Source organism: Gadus chalcogrammus, chromosome 12 (genome assembly GCF_026213295.1).
Source record: "Gadus chalcogrammus isolate NIFS_2021 chromosome 12, NIFS_Gcha_1.0, whole genome shotgun sequence".
Taxonomy (NCBI): Eukaryota; Metazoa; Chordata; class Actinopteri; order Gadiformes; family Gadidae; genus Gadus; species Gadus chalcogrammus.
In genome coordinates, this window is record NC_079423.1 from 26,284,125 (window position 1) to 26,306,090 (window position 21,966).

At 43.6% G+C, this 21,966-nt stretch overlaps 2 protein-coding genes across 11 annotated transcripts; one reads left to right on the forward strand and one right to left on the reverse strand.

Annotated features, from left to right (window-relative positions):
* Positions 1-434: 434 nt before the first annotated feature.
* Positions 435-10,085, reverse strand: b4galt6 (UDP-Gal:betaGlcNAc beta 1,4- galactosyltransferase, polypeptide 6). 2 transcript variants are annotated; one of them, XM_056603879.1, is made up of 10 exons: positions 9,688-10,085; positions 9,260-9,569; positions 7,413-7,529; positions 5,884-5,997; positions 5,522-5,646; positions 4,901-5,017; positions 4,503-4,690; positions 2,232-2,354; positions 1,645-1,746; positions 435-582 (listed from the first exon to the last, which is right to left on the reverse strand). In XM_056603879.1, exons 2-10 carry the CDS (start codon positions 9,372-9,374, stop codon positions 435-437), a joined length of 1,149 nt encoding a protein of 382 aa, XP_056459854.1. In that variant the 5' UTR covers positions 9,375-9,569; positions 9,688-10,085. The 2 variants fall into 2 exon arrangements, with proteins under 2 accessions (XP_056459854.1, XP_056459853.1); XM_056603878.1 differs by having other exon boundaries at positions 9,260-10,085.
* Positions 6,821-21,246, forward strand: taf4b (TAF4B RNA polymerase II, TATA box binding protein (TBP)-associated factor). 9 transcript variants are annotated; one of them, XM_056603873.1, is made up of 17 exons: positions 11,238-11,804; positions 12,138-12,369; positions 12,499-12,629; positions 12,837-12,979; positions 13,182-13,298; positions 14,020-14,154; positions 14,414-14,536; positions 14,927-15,016; positions 15,551-15,730; positions 16,095-16,227; positions 16,478-16,556; positions 17,091-17,260; positions 17,608-17,759; positions 17,936-18,061; positions 18,555-18,611; positions 19,598-19,705; positions 20,037-21,246. In XM_056603873.1, the coding sequence occupies exons 2-17, from the start codon at positions 12,164-12,166 to the stop codon at positions 20,154-20,156; spliced, it is 2,070 nt and encodes a 689-aa protein (XP_056459848.1). In that variant the 5' UTR covers positions 11,238-11,804; positions 12,138-12,163; the 3' UTR covers positions 20,157-21,246. The 9 variants fall into 9 exon arrangements, with proteins under 9 accessions (XP_056459846.1, XP_056459848.1, XP_056459847.1 ...); XM_056603871.1 differs by lacking the exon at positions 11,238-11,804 and adding an exon at positions 6,821-7,367 and having other exon boundaries at positions 12,138-12,629; positions 20,037-21,244; XM_056603872.1 differs by having other exon boundaries at positions 11,239-11,848; positions 12,138-12,629; positions 20,037-21,244.
* Positions 21,247-21,966: the final 720 nt, after the last annotated feature.

A 21,966-nucleotide genomic window follows, 5' to 3' on the forward strand; every position in this document is an offset into this window, starting at 1 on the left:
AGAACACGCTTCGACATGCGATTCATTCCTTCACACGTCTCTCCGTTGCACTTCACGGCGCCACACACACACACACACACACACACTTCCTCCATGTTCTTTTTTTTTTCTTCCTCATCTTCCTCCATTTGGATTCCTCTTCAGAACAAAGTCGTTACAATGTTAACACCTGGCGTGTTAATGCCTAACCCTGTAAATCCCCCCCCCCACCCAACCCGGCCCCCACTCTCTTACCCTGCTCCTGCTAAACAGCAGGTCTGTCCCTGGGGGAGAAGAGAGGGGGGGGGGGGGGGGGGGCAGTACAGGGGGAGGGGGGGGTATAACGATGGGGGGGGGGGGTATAACGATGGGGGGGATGGGTGAAACGGGAGAAGCTGTGCGTGAGTGTGTGTGTGTGAGTGTGTGTGTGTGGCGGGCGGGGGGGGGGGGGGGGGTCAATAGTCGGCGATGGGCGCCAGCTCCGGCTGCAGGTCCACCGTGATGTTCTTGTAGAGGCCGTGCAGCGAGACGCGGGCCACGTAGCGCAGGTTGTTCAGCCCGTCCAGGTGCTGCCGCTCCTTGGAGTACCTCAGCAGCTTGTACCTGTGAGGTAGGGGGGGGGGGGGGGGGGGGGGGAGGGGGGGGAGAGGTAGGGGTAAGGAGGGGGTCGGGGTGGAGGGAGGGCCGATGTGATGGCGGGTGATGGAAGGAGGAAAGCGGGAAGCGGGGTGGGCAGCGTCCATAGAGCTGCTTTCATCGGCCCTACAGCTCGGACTAGTTGGGATTACAGAGGGCCACCCCTCAACAGAGAGCTCCTCAAAATCTAATCGAGAGGATCTGAGTGATCTCAATGTAAGTGAATGGTGTAAAAAAAAGATAGATATCTTGTATATATTGTGTACACAGTTTGGTTCACAATAGAGTAGCACGGCCAGTCTGCACTACAGTCTACTTGGTCCATAACATGAAAATAAAACTGCCAGACAGACTGACAACCATAGTTCCATCCTTGACATCGAGACCATCATAATCCTATCCATGCAAAGCACAGAGCAGTATGTTCTGGTCTTTTCATCTGCACTTGCTTTCGCGTCTTCAATTACCAGCAACATCTATTATCTTCTCCAATTGGTTGTTTGCATTTTGATGCCGAGGTGCACATCGACATGCTCGAGAATGTTAACATTAATGTTTTGTAAGCCTATGAGGTTTGGGAATGCTGGCTTTAGGCCTCCCTTGGATGACCAAGAACAGTGCTTCCCATGGCTCAACCCAGCTGATTGACAGCTCTCAACGTCCAACACCCATGGAGACACGCCCCCTTCTGACAATCGGGGATCATCAAATAATGATGGTGATCCATGATCTTGCTCATCAAATTCGAAAGCCACATAAAAAGATAATGAAAAATGGGAAATGTGTATTATTGCTTCTTCCTCATTCCACACCGGTGACCCTGAGTTGAACTACCCCCATTGCAATGCATTGTTGACATTAGCCGAGATCCAATAGCACAAGGGAGGACGGAACAGGGGTGAGGCTACACAGAAGTTCAAATATAAAGTCTCCGCCAAGAATGTTGACCTTTGACTCTGATGTGCAATGGAGACCCTTTTCCCAGACTGTTCACGACCTCATGCGTCACTCGTGGCGTCTGCGACTCACCTCCCAAGAAACTGCACTTCTCCTCGGTGGTGGTGTGGTATGGACTTGTACTTGCCCATCTCGCCCTCTGGCCGCGTGACGTTGAGACCGGCGTAGTGCACCCTGTTGGAGGTACACACGCACGAAACACTTAGAGCTGGCCGATAAATCAATTTTTTTTTTATCGCAATTCAAATGTATGGCTTTTAATCGTGTATTTACGGCAGCGCCACCACTTCCCCTTCTCTGAGGTTCCGTAGTTCATAGTAAGAAAAAATGTAACATCAAAATGAAATAAAATCGTGTGGAAATGGTACGGGTTGGCAGCATCTGACTTCGAGGAAACAGTTTGTTTGCACGGTTTAGAGATTGCCTAAAGTCTGTGGCAACCAAAAGCAGAAGCAAAACGAATTTATTGCAACATCTTAAACTGAGACACGCAGCCTAAAAATGACAATTTATATTTGTTATTTATAGTCAGCTTTTTAGAGAATTTAGATTTTTAGGCCAAATCGCCCAGCCCTATGTACAGTGCGGGGTCGTAATACGACAGAGTTGGCCTCACTGAGGTTTTACAAGGGAATGAAACGAACGGCGTTCCGACCGACCTGTTCCACAGGTCATCGTCCTCTCCTCCCCAGCCCCAGAATGCATTGGGGAAGCCGTTGATCTTGCGAAACTGCTCCACCGTGAGTCCACTTACGCCACCGAAGAACTCGCTATAAGGGAGTCTGTGAAACAAAGCACACACAAAAATAAATAAATATATAAACAGAAAAGTCAGAAAATACTTGAGAACTTTTTTCACATGGAGCAATGGCGATAGTTTTAAGACTGCAAGGAAGCTCGGCTTCCCCTAAAATTAAAAAAATTAGAATCAAATAGTCATATCATTGACAAAAAATGCGTTCGAATAGAACAAGTCCATCTCGAAGACGAGTTCGTTCAGAATCAGCTGCTTATCGCAGATCGACTGACTCGATTTCCTTCTCAAACATTCCCGTAGCGTCACAGTGCATTTGCCTGTTGAAGCTCAGCGTCCATCGACTTCAATGGGGCTACATACGCCAGATGATTGAAAACGTTGCCGGAGCTCCCTTTCGTCCTCAGTCCCATCGCGGATTTTGCAAGCGAGTTGTAAGACGAACCACAACCTATTTCTTGATATTTGCTTGGCGAAATTGCTAGACAATATTCATCGCACATTTCATTCACTTATGCCGCTTTTCCACTGCATGGTACCAGCTCGACACGACTCGACTCGACTCAGCTCGCCTTTTTTGCGTTTCCACCGCGATCTAGTACCTCAAGTGGCTGCTTTTTCTAGTACCGCCTCGCTCTAGGTTCCAAGCGGCTGAGCCGATGCTAAAAGGTGACGTCGGCAGACGGCCGGCCACTGATTGGCCAGAGAGTGTGACGAAGTCACGAGAGCGACATGGCAACCATGCTGGTAACAGCCATAGCAGCGCCGCAGCCAACATATTCCACTTCTTCAACATGCCAGCTAATAATACGAACACGAATACCATCGCATCGATGTTCTCCATTGTTGTTATGTTGGTTCTGTCCATGTGTAGGTTACGTAGGTGTTGTTTGCGTCGCGTACAAAAATACGTCACAGCCCTTTCGCGCAGACGACCCCGCCCACGTCCCGGAGGTACTATTTGCGGTGGAAAAGCACCCGCGCTGCTACCGTGTCGAGTCGTGTCGAGTCGTGTCGTGTCGAGTCGAGCTACATGTGCGGTGGAAAAGCGGCATTATACACAGTTTGCTTGTTTCAGTTTAACAGAATTCCCGCATTTCCTTGTTCGAGTTTAATATCGTTATGGTAGTTGGCCATCACTTAAATTCAGGTAGACTTAGTTTCTGAAGTTCAAGTCCTGTATTCAGACCAGGACTTGCAGAGTGACAGTGGAAAGCTGTGTGATTTCTTGGTTTAGCTTATAGACATGGAGATGGACAGCTTTACAAACTGTTCTCATTAGTGGCAACAATTGGCGCTACATCTACAGGTGTAGAAAGGAGCTTCTCCTGTTTAAAGCGGCTCAAGTCCTACAACCGACACACAATGGGCCTAGGCCGTTTAAGCAGCCTAGCTCTACTGGCCATTGAGAGGACACTGGTCAAGTCACTGGAAAAGACAGCTAGTTGGTATGACAGGGTCACAGAGCATTTCCTTGAACGGAGAGCAGAATTGACATAAATAAATTGACAATTAATACAATGTAGGCCGAAAATGAGCTCTTCGAAAGACAAGCAGCCGCCTCTGACGTGGAGCTACCAAATTTAACCTGTTTTAATTATTTCCGGTTCCTCCTTTACAGTAGCAGTGAAACACATAAAGAAATAGCATACCGAAATGGACCCAATGTCTACCAAGCTAGATCGGTTCAGTTTTAATCAAATCGTCCGGATGCGAATTTGCATCGGAAAACATTGCGGTGAGAGAAGCTAGGAAGCGTCATCAGCTGCTTCATTCTCTCTGCATAACCAACTTGATGGATTGAGACGTTTGGAAGAGAGTCAAGAGACTGAAGAGAAAAGCTTGTTCATTGTTAATGGGTGTGCCGGGCACAAAGCCGGACTGTGCCGACTGAAGAGCAGACAAAATAGACAACAAACATTACTGGCCTTAGAACACTTTTACCCAAGCGTCCTTTCATTCGCAGTGCGGTTGCAGTCAAGGGGCTGATACCCCACCCCCACCCCCCCCCCCCTCAAAAAAAAAAAAAGTACCGGTAATGCAATTATGCAGAGGACCAGAAATATGTTTGCCGTAAAATCGGAATGTCAAGAAAGGTACATTCCACACAATGTGTCTGATGTGAATGAAGACATTGCCCTGCTGTGTCTCCATGTCTCGCCGGCTGGGGACTCACATGTACATGTATTTGTCGAGCTTGGCGGCAAAGTGGCGCGGCATCTGCCCGCAGCCGTAGTAGTTGCGGTCGTTCTCGGGGATGTGGTCCACGTCGTGGAACACCAGGCAGTCCCAGGCCAGGTCCTTCATGGCCTCCAGGAAGCCCACGTTGAACAGCATGGCCCGGTTGAAGGGATGGCTCCCCGTCTGGACGGGACACACACAAAGGATGGTGGGTTCATGGACCGCCCCCCCCCGAAAGCCCACCGCTTTCTGCTCATTGTTCATTATTCTTCTTAGTGCAATATGATCAGCGTTTAGATATTTTAAAGGCAACAGGAAGAACACATACATTTACCAATTTATAAAGTGGAAATTGGGGTTTTCTCCTTTAAGTGTCACACACACACACACTACCTGCTCGATGACGTAGTAGGAGAACTGCAGGCGCTGCCTCTGTAGCATGGGGGTGAGGTGCTGGAAGAGGATGGGCAGGTGCTCATGACGGTTCCGGAACGGGATCAGGACGGCCACCTACAGCGTGGAGGGAACAATGGCTTTATGCTCTCCCTAAAGCAGCAGTGCTCTCTCTCTGTGTCTGTGTCTGTGTCTGTGTGTGTTTACGACAAGCTCTTACAAATATGTGGCTCAAGGGAAACAAAAAGAAAAAAAAATAGCCTTGTAACTATATTTGATCCCTGATTGGTGATCTATTCGCCGTTGTCTTTCGATTCAGCTCAAGAATATATTAAATAACTGCAAATTAAAATGTAAAATATAACACAAAAAGGGATTTTTGATGGAACATATTAATCAAATAAGGTGATTATTATAAGGGAATTAATATTCTCTGTCACTGACTAAGCAGACAGTACTGCAAGAAGTAAAAAAAAACGAACGGTTAATTCCAGCCATTTTCGTTATTATTGTCATTATTGCAATAATGTCATAATAATGTCATTATTACTCAACACACACAAACACGCACACACACACAAACACACACGCACACACACACAAACACACACGCACACACACCTTCCAGCGTGGTTTGCAGTCTTTTGGTTTCCAATGGCCCCCAAATTTAATGTCAAAAAACGTTGAGAACTTGAGCTCCATCTCTTCAATAGGGATCTCAGTCATGTTGACTTCTAATGGGCCCTCTGCAGATACAAGATGCAAAAAAGAAATAAAAAGCAGCATTGATCATCAGCTACAGTGTTTCAAAATCACAGCTGGACCACACAGTCATGCTACTTTTCTCACTTATTTTACAATCACATTTTCCAAGCATCTATTTAATAGTATACTTTTTAAAATTACAAAATAGACACAGTTTATACAAACACTTAACAATGATTTGACCATTCCATCAGAAGTGCTTCATCAACTCTACTCACTCATAGAAGGTAATCGCTCGGGGCAGGGGAGGTTCTGGGCGTAGGTGAAGTTTTCTGGGAGAAAGGTGGTGGGCTGGATCAGGAGTTCACTGGAATTGCTGCCGTCTGGGTAGTCTGTACCACACAATGTAGTTCAGGGAAGGGTGGATATAAAACCAGTAGGCCAAACACTGGCTAGTTAACAGGAATACTATTTATACAGAGCTATGTATCGAGCATATTTTCAGGGTAGCTGCAGGTTTCCACAAGTTAATTTAAGACTTTAATACCTTTTAAATACCAATGACATCAAAAAAGTAGGGTGAATAACATTCCTCAACTTGTTATGCTATTACATGTTGTTGTTTTTCCTGTAATACAAAGCTGAAGACAGCGATTTTTTAATGAACACATACCCTAAATATAGTGCTTATACATTGCGCCATCAAATCCCAATGACTGCTACCATTTTTGGAAAATAGGAGCACTGGAATGATAGTTCTGATGTTAGCATGAGTAATTCATCTTAAAAGGGTAGAACGTATAGAGATTGTTATGTTTGAAAGTGACAGTGTTATTCCCACAAGATGTGGAGAAACAAACACTTGCTAAAATAGCTGCTTAAATCCACATATTGATAAATAAAAGTGAAATATAAACAATCCAAAACACATAATTGCACATGAATTATGTATTCAAACGTCAACAACTACATTTTATCATTCAATTTTAGGATGTTGTTGTTACCGACATTAAGTCGGACAAGCAATTCTGAGTTAGAAAACTGTAGTATTGCAAACAAAAATAAAACATGATGCATTCTGATTCTGACTAGCTTGGAAATATATATCAAGTAAAATGCGGGGCGCTTCCCCTTTAAGTACAGTGAGCAGCAGACCCTCCCCTCCTCCCCCTTTTATAAACTTTGTTTAGGGTCGTTCAGTCAATAGCTTGCAATTTGTAAAGGGGCAGTTCACAATTTCACCTCACAAAGGGGCCTCATCACTAGCCATAGCTCTGAGCCGTTGACCCTTTTTAATACGTACCCTAAGCTCCACAAAAAGCCAGTGTTTTATAGCGTTCTTAAAAGGTGCGGATATATCGGATTTCCAATTTTCTAAATAGATAAGCTCCTTTGAGGGTAAAGAGTGGTCGGTGGTCATTTACGGGTACAGTCGCTTTCTTGTTCAAAGCTACCAGGCTAACTATGTATTCATGTATGCATGCAGGCTATTAATTTTTCTCAGCAGTGCTGCTTGTCTGATAACAAAAGTATCCTGCATGAGTATGAAGTTATCGTGCCAGTGCAGTGGTCCAGACAGCTTCCTGAGTCCGTAAAAACATTCAAGACTCTTTAATGCCTTTTATTGACAATCTCTAATTTAAGACTTTGACTATTTTTTTTTTTTTTTGAGGGTTACCCTTATTTTACAGGGGAGAAAAGACACATCCTAAAAGCAGCAAAGGTTTCTATGGACAATTCCATTTCAGCTAATTTCCATGCGGTAAGTAATACAAGCTCATGTAAGTCATGATCAGGTGTCTCATACCTGTGCCGTTAAGTGTGCTGTTCTTATTGGTGTACAATCGGATCATGTGTCCAATGGTCCTCACATTGTCTCTCAACATGATGCCCTGGGCCTGCACCATGAAGAAGTATGTGTTGGCTGCGGGAGAAAGCAAAAACGAAATTGAATAAAATAGGTCAAGAATAGCGTACAACTACGTAACAGAAGCAGTGTATTGTAGTGAAGTACAATGAAAGAAACAGTCAGGTTTAGGTTTGGTTTAGCAAAGGACTACACCGACTAGTCATGATCAAGGGTCAGAAAAGTTGTACTGGACAGTTGGTGGGGGGTCACTGCCAGACACATAGCCTCTGGCAAAACATTAACGTGGTTTAATGAGTAGCCCAGTTAAGACGGAATATTCTCATGCACCTTCAGACTTTCTGCAGTCAGAAGGAGCCTAGATCAGCAAGTAGAGTGTAAGGTTCATAATTACAATAGTGGACATGAAGCACATTTGTACTTCTCATGCTGCCATTACAGCTGAATCATTTTCCATACACTATTATTCAAAATATCAAATTTAATACAGCCGTAATGTTTTTGAGAAATGTTTGTGCTGGTTGTAGAATCAAATTACAAATCACTCATCAGCAAGCTACCAGCATGGCAAACTGCTTAACTAATTTCAAAAAGGTATCCTAGCAGGGTCACCATAGTTGTATCTGGCATCTGTACAGGTTCTCTGTCATCTCAAAATGTTTCAGAATTTCTTGGGGCATTTCATTGGTAAAAGAAATAGACTAATCTGAAAAGGATTCATTGGGAGTTCATTTTTGGGTGGGGAATGTCGTTTTTTTATGCTTGCTGTACAGTGGTGTGTATGAGTGACCAGAACATGTGATGCAGGCAGAGATGACGTCAGGCTTCTATAAGACAACAACAGAATTGTGGCCTTTTTTCCAATAAAATGACTCCAGGTGAATTCTGCATTAAAGCCAGTCACATCTGCAGTTTTAAATCCAATGACTTGATACAAAACTGAAAGAGTTCAACCATTACTTTTATCCAAGTATTTTCCAATTACTCAGGGAGGGAATGGGACTTTTCCTCGCAATTCCTTACTTGGGCAGAGAATGTACGTCACATTTCTGTTGTCTTTGGCAACTTTGCATATTAAAAAAAAGTATAAAAAAAACAGGAAATCCATGCTGGTCAAAGAGTAATGGTACAATTAATCAAATTGCACTAGCAGCTTATATATTAAACCATATTAAACTGTTCAAAGTCAAACGTTATTTCAACGAAGGGTAGACCAAACGTTACACCACTACCTGTCAATGTCGTCAAACTATTGTCCAAAATTGCCTCTTGTCAGCACATCCGCTGCAGATAAACACTTGTGAATGTGTTATTTGAGTGTTTCAATGTGTCATTGGAATAACGTGTCATCATTCAAAATGTGCTTTCAAAACGATTATGCATGATCAATAATACGGTTAGTAGGAGTAACGTTAACCTAATGATGGCTTATGGTACATGCCCATGCATTTGGATTGGAATGGTAGTTTAACTCCAGACACCATGGGGCATGTTGTGTGTTGTAAACCTGAGTGTCCTATCTATAGACCACCTAAATGATACATACAGTACCTTATTCCCCTCCCAATACAAATGCTGAACAGGAAGAGACCTAAACACCAGAGGTAGACCAGCTTCAGGTTAGCTTGCACCTAGCTACATTAGCCGCCGGTGTTAGCATTGGATCTGACACCGGCTGGAGCATCTTTAACGGCATGCCGCTAGGAGATAATCCACACGTAATCCCGGTCAGAGATACGTTTAACCCGCTTAAGCTATTTGCTCACTTAAGACTCAGATGAACTCACCTATGCCCGGTGCCGCATAGATGAAGTACAGGCAGGTAGTGAACATTGAGAAGAAGAAAATGAAGGCCAAAAACGAGCGGTTGGACACTCGCAGCAGCCGCCTCCAGGTCACCATGTTGGCTCAGGCCCGCTTCTCCGCCGCCGAGAGGAATCCCATACAACACCTTCGGGTTCAAATGTTCTGATGCTGTACGGTGCCTGCTGCGCTCATGGGCAGGTTTAATCCGTCGTCATAGCCCAGAGGTGCAGTGGAGGGAAGCCTAAAGCTTGCGGTGTTAGCTCGTGAGGTTATCACCTAGCGGGTTTCCTCCTGCCAGAAAATGTCCCGATGGAGAAAAGCAGGCCCGTAACATCAGGTGCTGACAAACCTCAAATACCATCGTCGATTGGGCATATTGCACCCGTAGCAAGACGGACAAACAGCTTACCAATACTGTTCAAGAATACTCATGGCAGCAGTCCATGGCTGGTTCAATCGCCGGTAATGAAGGTTTATCATGGGGAGAGACTGTGTGCCTCCTCCCACACAAGTCTCCTCTCGGCCGGAGCGGCTTCAACACACCTACTTCTGGCAACCGGTTGCCTCCAAACTCGTTTTAGGGAACGGTGGCCGAAAATAGACATTTGTGCACGGCGGAGAACGAAAAGAAAATCATATATGTTGGTTGTTCTCCCCTTTCCCGTTTCTACTGGTGCTGAAACGGTTTCCGGTGGGTGTTGACCCCGTCCATCGAATTCGTCACCAAGGCAACCCCTTTTTTTGGGAGTGTAAAATAAACGGGGTTTGGTTGCAGGTTGCAAGAATCGCTGCAGTTAATTGAAACAAAAGTAAAAGTAAAGACCCTTGTCACAACAGGCACAGTGGCACATGTTTTATCTAAGCACACTTTAATGCAAAATGCACGCCTATTAAATGGGGTTTCTAAAGGACCATCATATGACTACAAATGTATATCTTTGACGAGGGGCAAGGCCTTCCATATCAACAAAACATTTCTTGAAATTACTTCACCACATGATTCAATATTTTAGCACATTAAGTGCTATTACATAAATTAGAAAAACAAAGAAAATTAAAGAAAATCCAGATTTAAATCTAGCTCAATTCATTAATTAATTGTCAAATGTTTCTATAAGTACAGGCTCCTAGATTTCAATTGTTAGATATGTATTGTGTTGCTTTATCATCTAATGGATAATGTGATAGCGGCATGCTTTTATAGGAGGAAAAGTTGATTCTACCTAGACCGGGTCCTCCAACCCCATTAAGGGCCCAGATTGGCTATGACCAAATCCTAGACCAGCACCCTGTCTTAGATCGTGGTCGTTGTTAATTTCTCACTGAAGCGCATCTTTTCTCAGCTGCTTCTCGGGTGAATAAACGGCTCCCTCTCGTGGCCACTCGACCTCACTTACGCCTACCTTTTAATAACACAACCAATTTCCAATTGCTATCTGGCTTTTGGGGATCTCCAAATAATTATTTTGATCACTTCTCTCCCAGTTGCCCACCCAAAACAACCCAAACTATTCTAGGGTAATTGTACACATTAGGAATAAGATAACTAGACCATTAAAATCAAGTTATAGAAGAAGTATAAACATGTTACCTCTTCACATTTGAAGCGGAAGCCTTGCTTTTCCTGAGGGCCCCTGATCTCATTCTGGACGCCCAAGGCTCAACTGCTTCTTTCCTTGGGTCCAGGGGACACAGGAGAACCAAAAGGCCAGCAGAGAGTGAATTTTTTTGTCTTCCCGGATCCTTCAGCACTACTAGAGATACCCCTCCTGACAGTACAGCCCAGCTGGTTCCAGAGATCAGCTGTCAGCCAACCAACTGTTTACATAAACTACAATGTGTTAGCGTAGAGATGCATGTAAACATCTACTATGGTTGTTGTTTCTCATTGACTTGCGACTGCAGCAGCTAAGAATCTAGCTCCTGTTTGTCCATCAGCTCTGAATTGGTGCAGGTTCTCAGAATTTTGCTGATGCTGACTCTGCACCCTTTTGGTGGCTCTGTTGACAAACAGTTTAGTGAACATAACCTCTTTCCTTTCCTTCTCATCCACTCAACCTCTGCTGTCACACATACACACACACAGATTCAGGCCGGATGTACATTTGATCGCTACACCAATCTTCCCATTTTACAATGCTAATGATGTCTCTAGTGTGAAGACAAAATCTTTCTTTTACTTTAATTACAAGGACAACCTTCTAGATGTTTATGACCAATAGCCTCCAGAGGGTCCATTTACTTCTTGAATTAAATCATAATGTCTTAAAATGTCTTGATAATGAATTACAAAATAGTAATTACAGTAGGCAAAGGTTAACTAATTTTGCAGGGGAAAGAATGTTGTTACACCAGTGGTAGACAGACACGCATGCTATATTAAACTGTTTTTTTTTAAACACTGCTGTAATACCAGTGGTAGCCACAGCGTTCAGCCTGCCGGCTTAATTAACCACACCTGGTGGCGCATTGATGGCTGGGCTCCCCAGTCCCCAAAGACAGCCAACGGCCCATTTCAAGTTGAACGTAAATAGCAAACATCACCATAAATTCACTCCAGATTAATTTAGGTAGCTGATAACTAATTTAATTCACTCAGGCCATGTAGGTGACCAACCAATTATCTTATTCACGTCAACTGATTAAGTACGCCTATAGCTGATGATACATCCTTAAGTGAACATAGCGAAGATTGTCAGTAGCACACGTCAGGAGTAGAATGCTAGTCATGTTTTACAGGTTAAATGTACCATAGTACCAATAGTGCATTAGTTAGCATTTTGTTTTACTTCAGGTGAGTCAGGTTTGGTCCGCCTTAGTGGCTTTTACCATACTTACATCGATGTCTCTGTTATCTAGGTCTACCATATAGATTAACAACAACAATGTCGACCGAGACTTCAGAGGAAGCTAAAGTTCAGGATGACCAAACCCAAAGAGTTGTGGCTGCATCGGCGGCGGCAGCAGCAAGTGACGCCGTCCGTATCCAGATCTGCACCACCGGACAAACGAGCGTCCACCAACCTCCCGTATTTACGACTGCACGACCCACACCTGTTCGCCACAGCATTGTCGGCAGCACAGGTCAAAGGTTGGTTAGTGTTGTCCCACAGGCATCCTCCTCGTCAGTACTGGTGGTAGCTAAAGTGCCAACCTCAGGGTTATGTGCAACTGGGCAGCCTTTGCATTTGACCAGACCATCCTCTGCAACTGCTGTAAGTATTAAGACTCCTGCCCCTGGAAGGATAGTGGTGATGGCTGTTCCAAAGGCCACAGTTCCCCAACCTCTAGCTCCCCGTCCACCACAGACATCCTCCACGCAGCTTCCAGCAAATTTTCAGATCCCACCAGGTGAGGAATAATAGCCTGCACTTATTCAAACGGTATATGGTGATGATTCTGTGTCACACTTGTATTCATGCCACATTCACGCTTCTGTCTGTTTTTGTTGACTTCAATGTTTTAACACTACAACTTTTTGACAGAGGTGAATGTAGGCTCTAATCTATGAAGGAAATGTGAGTTCTGTGTTTGCTCATGACTTTGGCTTGGGACCAGGCATGGTGCTGATCCGTAGCGACAGCGGTCAGCTCATGTTGGTATCACAGCAGACACTGGCCCAGGCTCAGGGCCAGCAGGCGCAGAAGGCCATCAGTGTCCCAGCACCAAGATTACCAGCCTCCAGATTACCATCACCAATGGTATTTCTCTTTCTCTTTCTTTCACTTTTGGACACTGAACCACATTTGTTGATCCAAAACATGGAAGAGGAATTGTATAAAAACTTAATGCAACAGGCAGCAAGATGCAAAGAATGTATACATTACACCAACATAACATTGGTGTTACGACTGCATTTATATTTTCATAAACATTCTGGAGCCTATGTGGATGTCCAACCAGGTCACGACAGCACCAGCTAAAAAGCCTGATAAGCTTATGGTGATCAGAGTTTCCGCTCCACCGACCGCCGGAACCTCAACATCAGCAGCCGTAGCCGGCATGATGAAGACAACCGTGGTAAAGTAATTCACGCTTACGAATGAAGTTGATGTGCACTTTACTGTCAGTCAAATTTGTGTTGTGGCCCCTGTCCATGTGGTTTGATTTTTATGAAAGTGAGCTGTCCAGTACAGTGACACAATGATTATTGTGTCACTGTTATGGTTCAATAAAAAAAGTGTAATAAACATGTCAAACGGTACACGCACTACATTGGAGTGTTAAATATTTTTTTTATTATTATTATTTGCAATCTACATAAATATAAACAAGCATTAGTCTTACTGTCACTGTTTAATATTGTAAAAAATAATGTGAAGTGCTTAATTTGTATCCTATGTCATACAGTCAGTGTTTGTAGCACAATTGCACTTAATTCACAAAGAGATCCTGGCTAAAACTGCCCAACCAGGCTCATTCAAACTGCCCCCCTAATCATCCCCCTGTATAATTGGCTTATTCATTAATTCCCTCACTCTCCACCTCGAGCTGGTGTGTGGTGGGCGTTCTGGCGCTGATTGGCTGCCGTGCATCACCCAAGTGGGTGCTACACACTGGTGGTGGTTTGTGAGGTCCCCCCCTTCACTGTAAGCGCTTTGAGTTTCCAGAAAAAAATAAAAGCGCTATATAAATTCAATGAATTATTAGAGATTGAAGCTATTTGTTTTCTACAACAGATGTTGTGATCAATCCATTAATATTAAAGTAATGTATTGTATTTGGATTTCTTTATTTCTAGCTGAACAGGGAAGCTCCCAAACCGGTGGTAGTCCAGACACTCAACACTGTGATCGGTCAGGGTGCTCAGCCTCGCAGCCAGGCAGGGATCAAACCAGCCCCCAGCAGCAACCAGCCAATGTTCACCATTACACAGGTGGGAAACCGCTTTCCTGCTGTAATCAGCGGCCACTGGAGTCTGGGTGCAGACACCAAGCATGGCCTAGTTTGTGCATGGATGCTGCACTGTCAGATGTTTAGTATAAGATGTATGTATTTTGTGTATTATTTTATTTTAAATACACGACTGTGTGGAAGTAGCACCACACTTCGTCTCAAGATGAGAATTGTCTCAACATTAGAAATGTTATTCATTTACCCGAATACTCATTGAATTTTCCTCTCCTCCATTACAGGAGACTCTGGAGAATGTGAAAAAGTGCAAGAACTTCCTGGTGACTCTGATCAAGCTTGCGTCCAGCGGCAGCCAGTCCCCTGACATGGCCACCAACGTCAAGGCCCTTGTGCGCTCCCTGCTCGTGAGTGGTTCTCTTCTGTCTTGGTTTTATATCTATGTATATATGTTGAAGATAAACCAAACATGATGCACGTATCTGAAGCAAATATTATTGCGTTGAAAGTTCGCTGCACACGACTATCAAACACGATCTGCGGAATGTTTGTTTAGTCTTTTGGTTAATAAAATAAAAGCGCTATTCAAGCTATTGTGAGCATAAACCCTCAAACCTCTTAGAAAATAACTATTCGTTCAAGAAAAGGTGACTGAAGTTAAGTGTTTGTTTGGTACAAAATCCTACTTTTTGATATTGCAGCATTTGATAAAGAGTAGATATCGACTGAATGCATTTGATTTAATTGTTCCCAAATGCAGCTGGTTTGAACATTTTGTGCAACTTGTCTCCAAACAGGATGGAAGCCTTGAACCCGAGGAGTTCACAAATAAGCTGTATGTGCAGCTGAAGTCTACTCCCCAGCCATACCTGGTGCCTTTCCTCAAGGTTATCTCCCATGCTTTCCCCTAGCTACTAACTTGTGTTGCTGGACCGCCTCTGGATGTACTCTCATACAAATGGGCCTGTTTAGAATATATAAAGAGAACCGTGGTCTGAAGTGACAACGATTATAGGCAATGATTGAATTCATCGTTGGATCGTTAGACATCGTTAGAGTGAAACGGTTGACTGGTGCATGTTGTTCTCTGTATCTCATGAAGTGATCATTCTATTGGAACAATAACTTGAATGTCACCTTAAGGAAGGGCATACCCAGAACAACAAAACAAAGCAGCTGGGCGGAGGCCTCATGCCTCACCAAAGCAGGAACAAAAAAAAATACAGAAAGTTTTCCATTGTAATCATGGACCTCTCTGGTTAAACAATGTACCCTCACAAGTTGCATCACTCATCCATGTTCGAAAACAATCCGTGGGTCCATGTCCAGCCAACTGCTATTTTTTTCTTTTTTTTTCCACAAAGTCAACTTTTATTTGTTTGATGTGGTGTTTGATACTAAATGTATAAAGGTTTCCCCAGAAAAGTCTCCCGGCAGTCCGTCACCTGACCGCAGACCCCCAGCACTTCATCCAGCAGGCGGGCCAGCCCAAGCCACAGCTAGCCACCCCCTCCAAGCCCCCTCTGGCTCCTCCCTCAGCCGCTCCAAAGCCATCTGGTACCCTCACAGGAATCAGGCCCACCCTGAAACATGTGGTCCTGGTAAACTTTACACCATTTTATTTTTTTAGCTGACCGTAATGTAATGATCCACCACAATAAAACAATAGTGCATTTTATTTGTTTACAATATAGATGCATGCATCAATGGAGTGTTTTTTAAAGTGTTCAAGTTTTTTATAAGCTTTCTCTTTTGCTGGCTGGAATTGTGTATCTGAGTTTAAAAGCTGTTATAATCTCAATAACTGCCCACCCCATTGGACATAATGACTTGCATACAAGCATATGGAACGAACTGAAAAAGTACAATCTCGAATATTTCAGATCCGTGGCAATGGATAATGTTTGGTGCCATGGACGAGCACATACCAGAACGTGATGCAGCGTTTTAATTGTATTGATTCAGAACAAATATCCCACCGGAGGAGTTCCAGCTGGACCTACAGCCACCGGCCCCAGTACCTTGCTGAGAACGGGTTCATCTGAGGGCAGTAGGACCACACAAAGAGGCGTGGTTGTTCTGTCAGGACAACATCAAGGTAGCTGGACAGAAACTGTTTGTACTATTATTTGTTTTGAACGTTCACACACCCTCTTTCTCTTTCATCATTTTAATAAAAATAAATAGATATATATGTAGATATATTCATTCATTCACTATTTTGGGGGGGATTTCATTTTCATGCCAATTCAAAGCTCTCATAAAAAAAACGATATCAGCCAGAAAATGTTATAGTAATAATAAACCTGGTTTACTATTTTCTGCTGTCTTCTTGTTTGTCTTCCCAGGCGCTTTTTCTTTTAAAAGGCCTTCAGTTCCACAACAACAACCCACCTCTAAATATGCTTTCAAGGAAACTTCTTACAAGTAATGCATGGAACCATCAATCCTGGGTTTTTACAATGTTTTGATTTGGGATGCACCGATTCCACCGTATAAAAGGGTTAAAATAAATAGCTGCTCAGACAGAACTTCACCATCTACCCACATCGTATCGGTGAACAAGTATTTTCCGAAAAGCTAAACTTTGTCTGAGCCGCCGCAGTCAACCAGAGCTCCACAGGTCCACACAGACCTCGCCGCCAGTGCCCCTTGTTTTTCTCTCATTTGGGGCCTCATTTCACTAACGGTGATAACCGCTTCGATTGCTATGTTGATGTTCGTGTAGGAGCAATTGCCATGTAAAAAGATAAAATAATAGAAACATTTGGGTCTTCAGCATTACATTGCGTAAAGTGGTGTCGGGTGGTTGTGTCTAAGAGGTTTTACGAGTATATGAGCACAGCATCGAGTACTGGTATCGGTGCATCCCTAATCTTGATACAGAATCTCAGTCGTTCACTAACCGTCCAAAGCTACACAACGTAAGCCAACGTACAGAAGCTCTCTCTGCTCCTCCAGGGAAGACGACGACATCAATGACGTGGCCTCCATGGCCGGGGTCAACCTGAAGGAGGAGAGCGTGAGGATCCTTGCCGGAGGCGGCATCGTGATTGGCTCCGTGGTGCGCTCCTGCCCGGACACGCCCTTCCTGTACACCGGGGCACTGCACGCCCGCATCCTCCGCACAGGTACACCTCTCCCAAACCCGTTGGCTGTGGACAGCATGGTCCTCTATCGCCGGCAGGAATCCCAGCCCGCTGTCAACCGATCATTCTTATTGGTGTAAGGGTTCATTACTTGAATGTTCTGGTTCCCTGTTCACACTTGTTGCAATGGGGGTAGCAATTCTAATAGTCACCAATAGGCAGCAATATTTCATTCAACAATCTTTCTGTATGATGTGTGAGTTTGGTCAATTTGAACATAGTTTCTAAATACACAGTGTAGTGCCTCCTGTCTCTAGTTACTATCTGTATCTAAAGTTTCAGTATGCAGGAGCATCCATTTCAAGCTATCTCCAGTCTAATTGGATTAGGTGCTACGTTGTCCTGTCCAGGAGAATCCCTGGGGGTGAGCGAGGCCAGGCCGGAGGTGGTCACTCTGGTGTCCAACGCCACTCAGGAGTTCCTGCGGGACCTACTTGAGAAGCTTTCCTTGGTGGCAGAGCACCGCAAGAATTCAGTTAAGGTGCAGTGCTTTGACTTGACACACACGCAGCCGTCCAGAGACCAATCACGTTTCACGTGTGTGTGTGTGTGTGTGTGTGTGTGTGTGTGTGTGTGTGTGTGTGTGTGTGTGTGTGTGTGTGTGTGTGTGTGTGTGTGTGTGTGTGTGTGTGTGTGTGTGTGTGTGTGTGTGTGCAGGAGGATCAACGCCATACACAGGTGACGGACGTCCGTGCTCAGCTCCACTTCCTGGAACAAGTGGAGGTTTTAAAGAGGCGACGACAGGAAGAGGAGCTGAGGGAGACTCTGCTGCGTCTGGCTCGGGTCAGTTCACAGATTTCATCAAAACCGACCGCCCGACTTCATCTCTTTTTGGCCTTTGCTAATTTTCATTAATAGGATACTTTTTTTTTTTTTCACTTTAACACACTGAAAATAGTGCCTTTTATTTGATGCAATTAATTTTAAGTATAATAAAATAATAATAATGCATTTAATTTAGAGGCGCCTTTCAAGACACCCAAGGTCACCTTACAGAGCATATAGTCATCATAAATCGTTTAAAAAACAAGACATTGTGGAAAAATATAAAATAAAATACGTATGGTGACCCAAATGATTTGGTCATTGCTCCTCCTAACGTGCACACAAACCAATGACAAGGTAGTCACAGCATTCGGATGTCCTCTGGAGCTGTTCATCTGGTGGCCTCAAGGCCCTGGTTCAGTGAGGGCCCACTCCCTCACTCTACGACTAACACCTCGTTCGATCCGACCTGTCTGATGTTCACCTGCTCCTGTTCCTTTTGGTCTTTCAGCGGCGCTCCAACTGTGAGGATCCAGAGCAGCAGCAACTGCGGCAGAGGGCCAAAGAGGTTTGTTTTGGGTCCTGAAGGCGCTTAAGAACCGTCATTCTGGGACACGCTATGACGAGTCCAGTGGCCAATGGGGTATAGAGTGTCCCCTACACGCCAATTAGTGAGATTAACTCGATCAATCGGATAAAAACAAGAGTTGTATTCTTTCAGTATGGCACGGTTTATTCTTTAGAACCGGAGAAAAAGAGCGTTCACGAAAATGAGATGTCATTCTCCCCACGCTACTCTCATGGGCTTCAATATGTGTTTACTTTATTACAACAACCCCTGTGACTACCCAGGACGAGCCGGTCTGCTCCCAAGCCTCCGCTTGTAACAACGATAAGGGCTAAGTACTAGCCTCATTCTCTCACGATACCGCTCTATGAGAAAGGGCGTTTCACACACTCCCGGACTGTTACCAGATAAGCATCGAATATGTAGCCTCCACGGCATACTTCAGGGGTGCATGAACTATTCTGAACCCACTCCACATTTTGTAACACTGTTACAAGGTATGGTTAACGTATTTGTGATTTTGTCTAGCCTGAATGGTACATTTTTTGCTCATAGTAAACATAGATTACCCGTGGATCAGCGTTATCGAAGTGATCCACCGTTAATCTCTCTACTCTTCCTTGGTAGAACATGGTACCCAAAGCTTTTTCTTTCGTTAAACATCTGCTACCAAAAGCCATTTGTTTTCATATCGATGTACCCCCATTCATTAGGGATCATCGTTTCACATTAAAACGGCTCGATGTAAGTATACCCTGGACGGTTACAACATTATGGCTAATAATCAAAACCTCCTATGGAGAAAATGAATGGGAGTTTTATTTCCGGAACCACACGGTTGCTCTATGGCAAGAAATGGTTTCTTGGGGTTGGGACAGCGCCTCTAAGCCCCGATACACTGAACCAATCTCCAGGTTTAGCACCCTTTAAGCACCCAGCTTCCGCGTGTTTTGTCATGGTTGACTTGTGTCTGCCTCCCTCAACAGATGCAGCAGGCCGAGCAGGCTCTGCTGCAGCACAGAGAGGCTAACCTCACAGCCCTGGCTGCCATCGGGCCCCGCAAGAGGAGGCCCCTGGACTCTACAGGAAGTGTGGTACATAATTATACATTATGTATATTTAGAATATTTATAAAAAAGAATAATGTCTTTCTGTAGCAGATAACAACCTTATTAATCACCCCGAGGGGAAATTCCGTTGTAACAAAGGAACTTTCTATCTTTCTATCATGAAATAATGCCTAAATTGAATAATCGGCAATAAACTATACAATAGTAAAGTACCAGGCAATGCTCCTGAGTAGGTTTTCACAACTTTCACAACTGCCTTAGTCACTTAATTTAGTTACATGTGCATTCATTGGGGCATTTCAATGCTGGCTCCTCTTGCTCTCCTTTCCACACCCTGGTCCTGTCTCTCTCTCAGGTGTCCGTATTGGCCAAGAGTGTGGTGACGAGGGTGACAATGAGGGACTTGCTGTTGGTCATGGAGGAAGATCGCCGAATGCGACACTCCCTGACCCTGTACAAGGCTCTAATGAGATAATCCCTTCTGTAACTTTAGTTACTTTTTCAGAAGTTTGGTTGTCCACTTTTTTTACTTTAATTGATCTGTTCTTTGCAGTGTGCACTGCAATATTTATTTATATATTAACTATTTATTTATTTCAAATTTTGTACTATGACAAAAAAATACACTTTGTGTTTAACTGTATTTATTGTGCCAAAATAAGGCGTTGATTTATGTTTGTATGATGGCCTTGTCTGTTGATTGACATGTGGTAGTTATTATTAAGTTAGAGGAGATATTAACCTGCACCTCCATTAAAAAAATAAATAAAAAAAAGAGGAACTGTGTGTCTGGTGTGGGGGGAAGGCCTGAGGCCTTTAACAGGAACTAAACATGGACAAACGTAATTGATCTCACAAACTACTCTTAAGCATAGGCATCACTATGGGATAAAAAATTGATCATTTGTGTCTTCAAAATGGCTTATGGGGCTAAATGCTGGAGTCAATTTGAATTGAGAATACTTTGCTGGGTTCGTTCGATGACCAAAATACCCTGTTTCTAGCAAATGCTTGGATACGGCTAAAGTACAATAGCACTTTAGCTTTATTTATATGAATGACTTCTACATATGTTTATGTTCCCATTTGCTCTGATGAACTGAGGGCATGGGAAAAGCAATAAGGTTTATGTCTTGCATTTCAAGTAGCATTTTATTATTCCACTTTGCGGGCAGACAGACGCAAGCTTATTTTGCTGAAACTTATTTCTAAAAACTGAAAGATGGCCAAAACACATTTGTTCAATGTATTTTTTACAAATTCAGGCCAGATCTGAAGTTACTTGCCTAATAGGGTTCAACATTCACTTTGATTCAATAAAGCAGGGTGGATGCACATCATTCTTTATGTGCACTAAAAATGCACTAAATGTAAAAATGGTTTGTATTATAATATTAGTCTTACAAATTTCCGTGGCAAAGAATACAGTCGGTTGAATATTGAAAACCAATACAGTCGTTGAATAATGAAAACTTTCTTTACTAGTCATGCCTCATTAATTCTCATTGAGAGTAATCCTGCAGTTTTAATCTGGGAGAAAAACCAACTGTGGGGTTGGTGGGATTTCAGTCAACTGATTGGCTTGTGGTCCACATAAATATCCAGTTCCCTCCACCTATTTAACAGTATTATTTCTACAGGTTTTAAGAGCTTGAGTGACAATATTCAGTTTGAATCCTAATTTAAAGCATGCATGACTTATGGGTTCAGAACAGCAGCTGAGGCGCTGAAGTTTGAAGAGAAAAAATATATACCACCTGGCGAAACCTGAAAATCAGGCCTGATCCTGGAGTTATGATCCTGATCAAACAGGAGTTATGTGAAAAGATAGGCAAGTGCAGTTTCACTTTTATACAAAAAAAACGGAAAGCAAATTATTGACAATATTCTTAAAATGTGACTTGTTGAGAGTATCTTTGTTAATTAATTGCAAATGCTTCAATCAAGGTGTTGTCCATTTTTGCTATGGAAGCTGCCTACTAGCTAATGAGCTTGGCTCCTTATGTGTATTTCATAAACTCATTGGGGCTGCTTCCATTGATGAACTGGAAGGATGCATATTAACCCAGGGTAAAAAAAACCTGGGCACCATCTCTTGGAACATGTCTATTTTTCAAAATGCTAAAATAATCATGACCTAGCAAAAATCTGTTTCCATCCTCATCAACAAAATATATGAGGTTAAGCATTATTCAATAATGATATGCTACCATCATTTGTGATTCTGTGTTGGTCTCACAACATGCACCATTACTTTGCATTATCGTAAAATACATAACTTATAT

Coding starts and splice junctions, on each gene's coding strand:
- b4galt6 (XM_056603879.1), bottom strand. CDS start 9,374: ATGGTGACCTGGAGGCGGCTGCTGCGAGTGTCCAACCGCTCGTTTTTG. Junction 7,530..9,259: donor CTATGCGGCACCGGGCATAG/GTGAGTTCATCT, acceptor TTTCTCCCGCAG/CCAACACATACTTCTTCATG. Junction 5,018..5,521: donor ACTGCAAACCACGCTGGAAG/GTGTGTGTGCGT, acceptor TCCACGCTGTAG/GTGGCCGTCCTGATCCCGTT.
- taf4b (XM_056603871.1), top strand. CDS start 12,164: ATGTCGACCGAGACTTCAGAGGAAGCTAAAGTTCAGGATGACCAAACC. Junction 13,299..14,019: donor GCATGATGAAGACAACCGTG/GTAAAGTAATTC, acceptor CTTTATTTCTAG/CTGAACAGGGAAGCTCCCAA. Junction 14,155..14,413: donor CAATGTTCACCATTACACAG/GTGGGAAACCGC, acceptor CCTCCATTACAG/GAGACTCTGGAGAATGTGAA.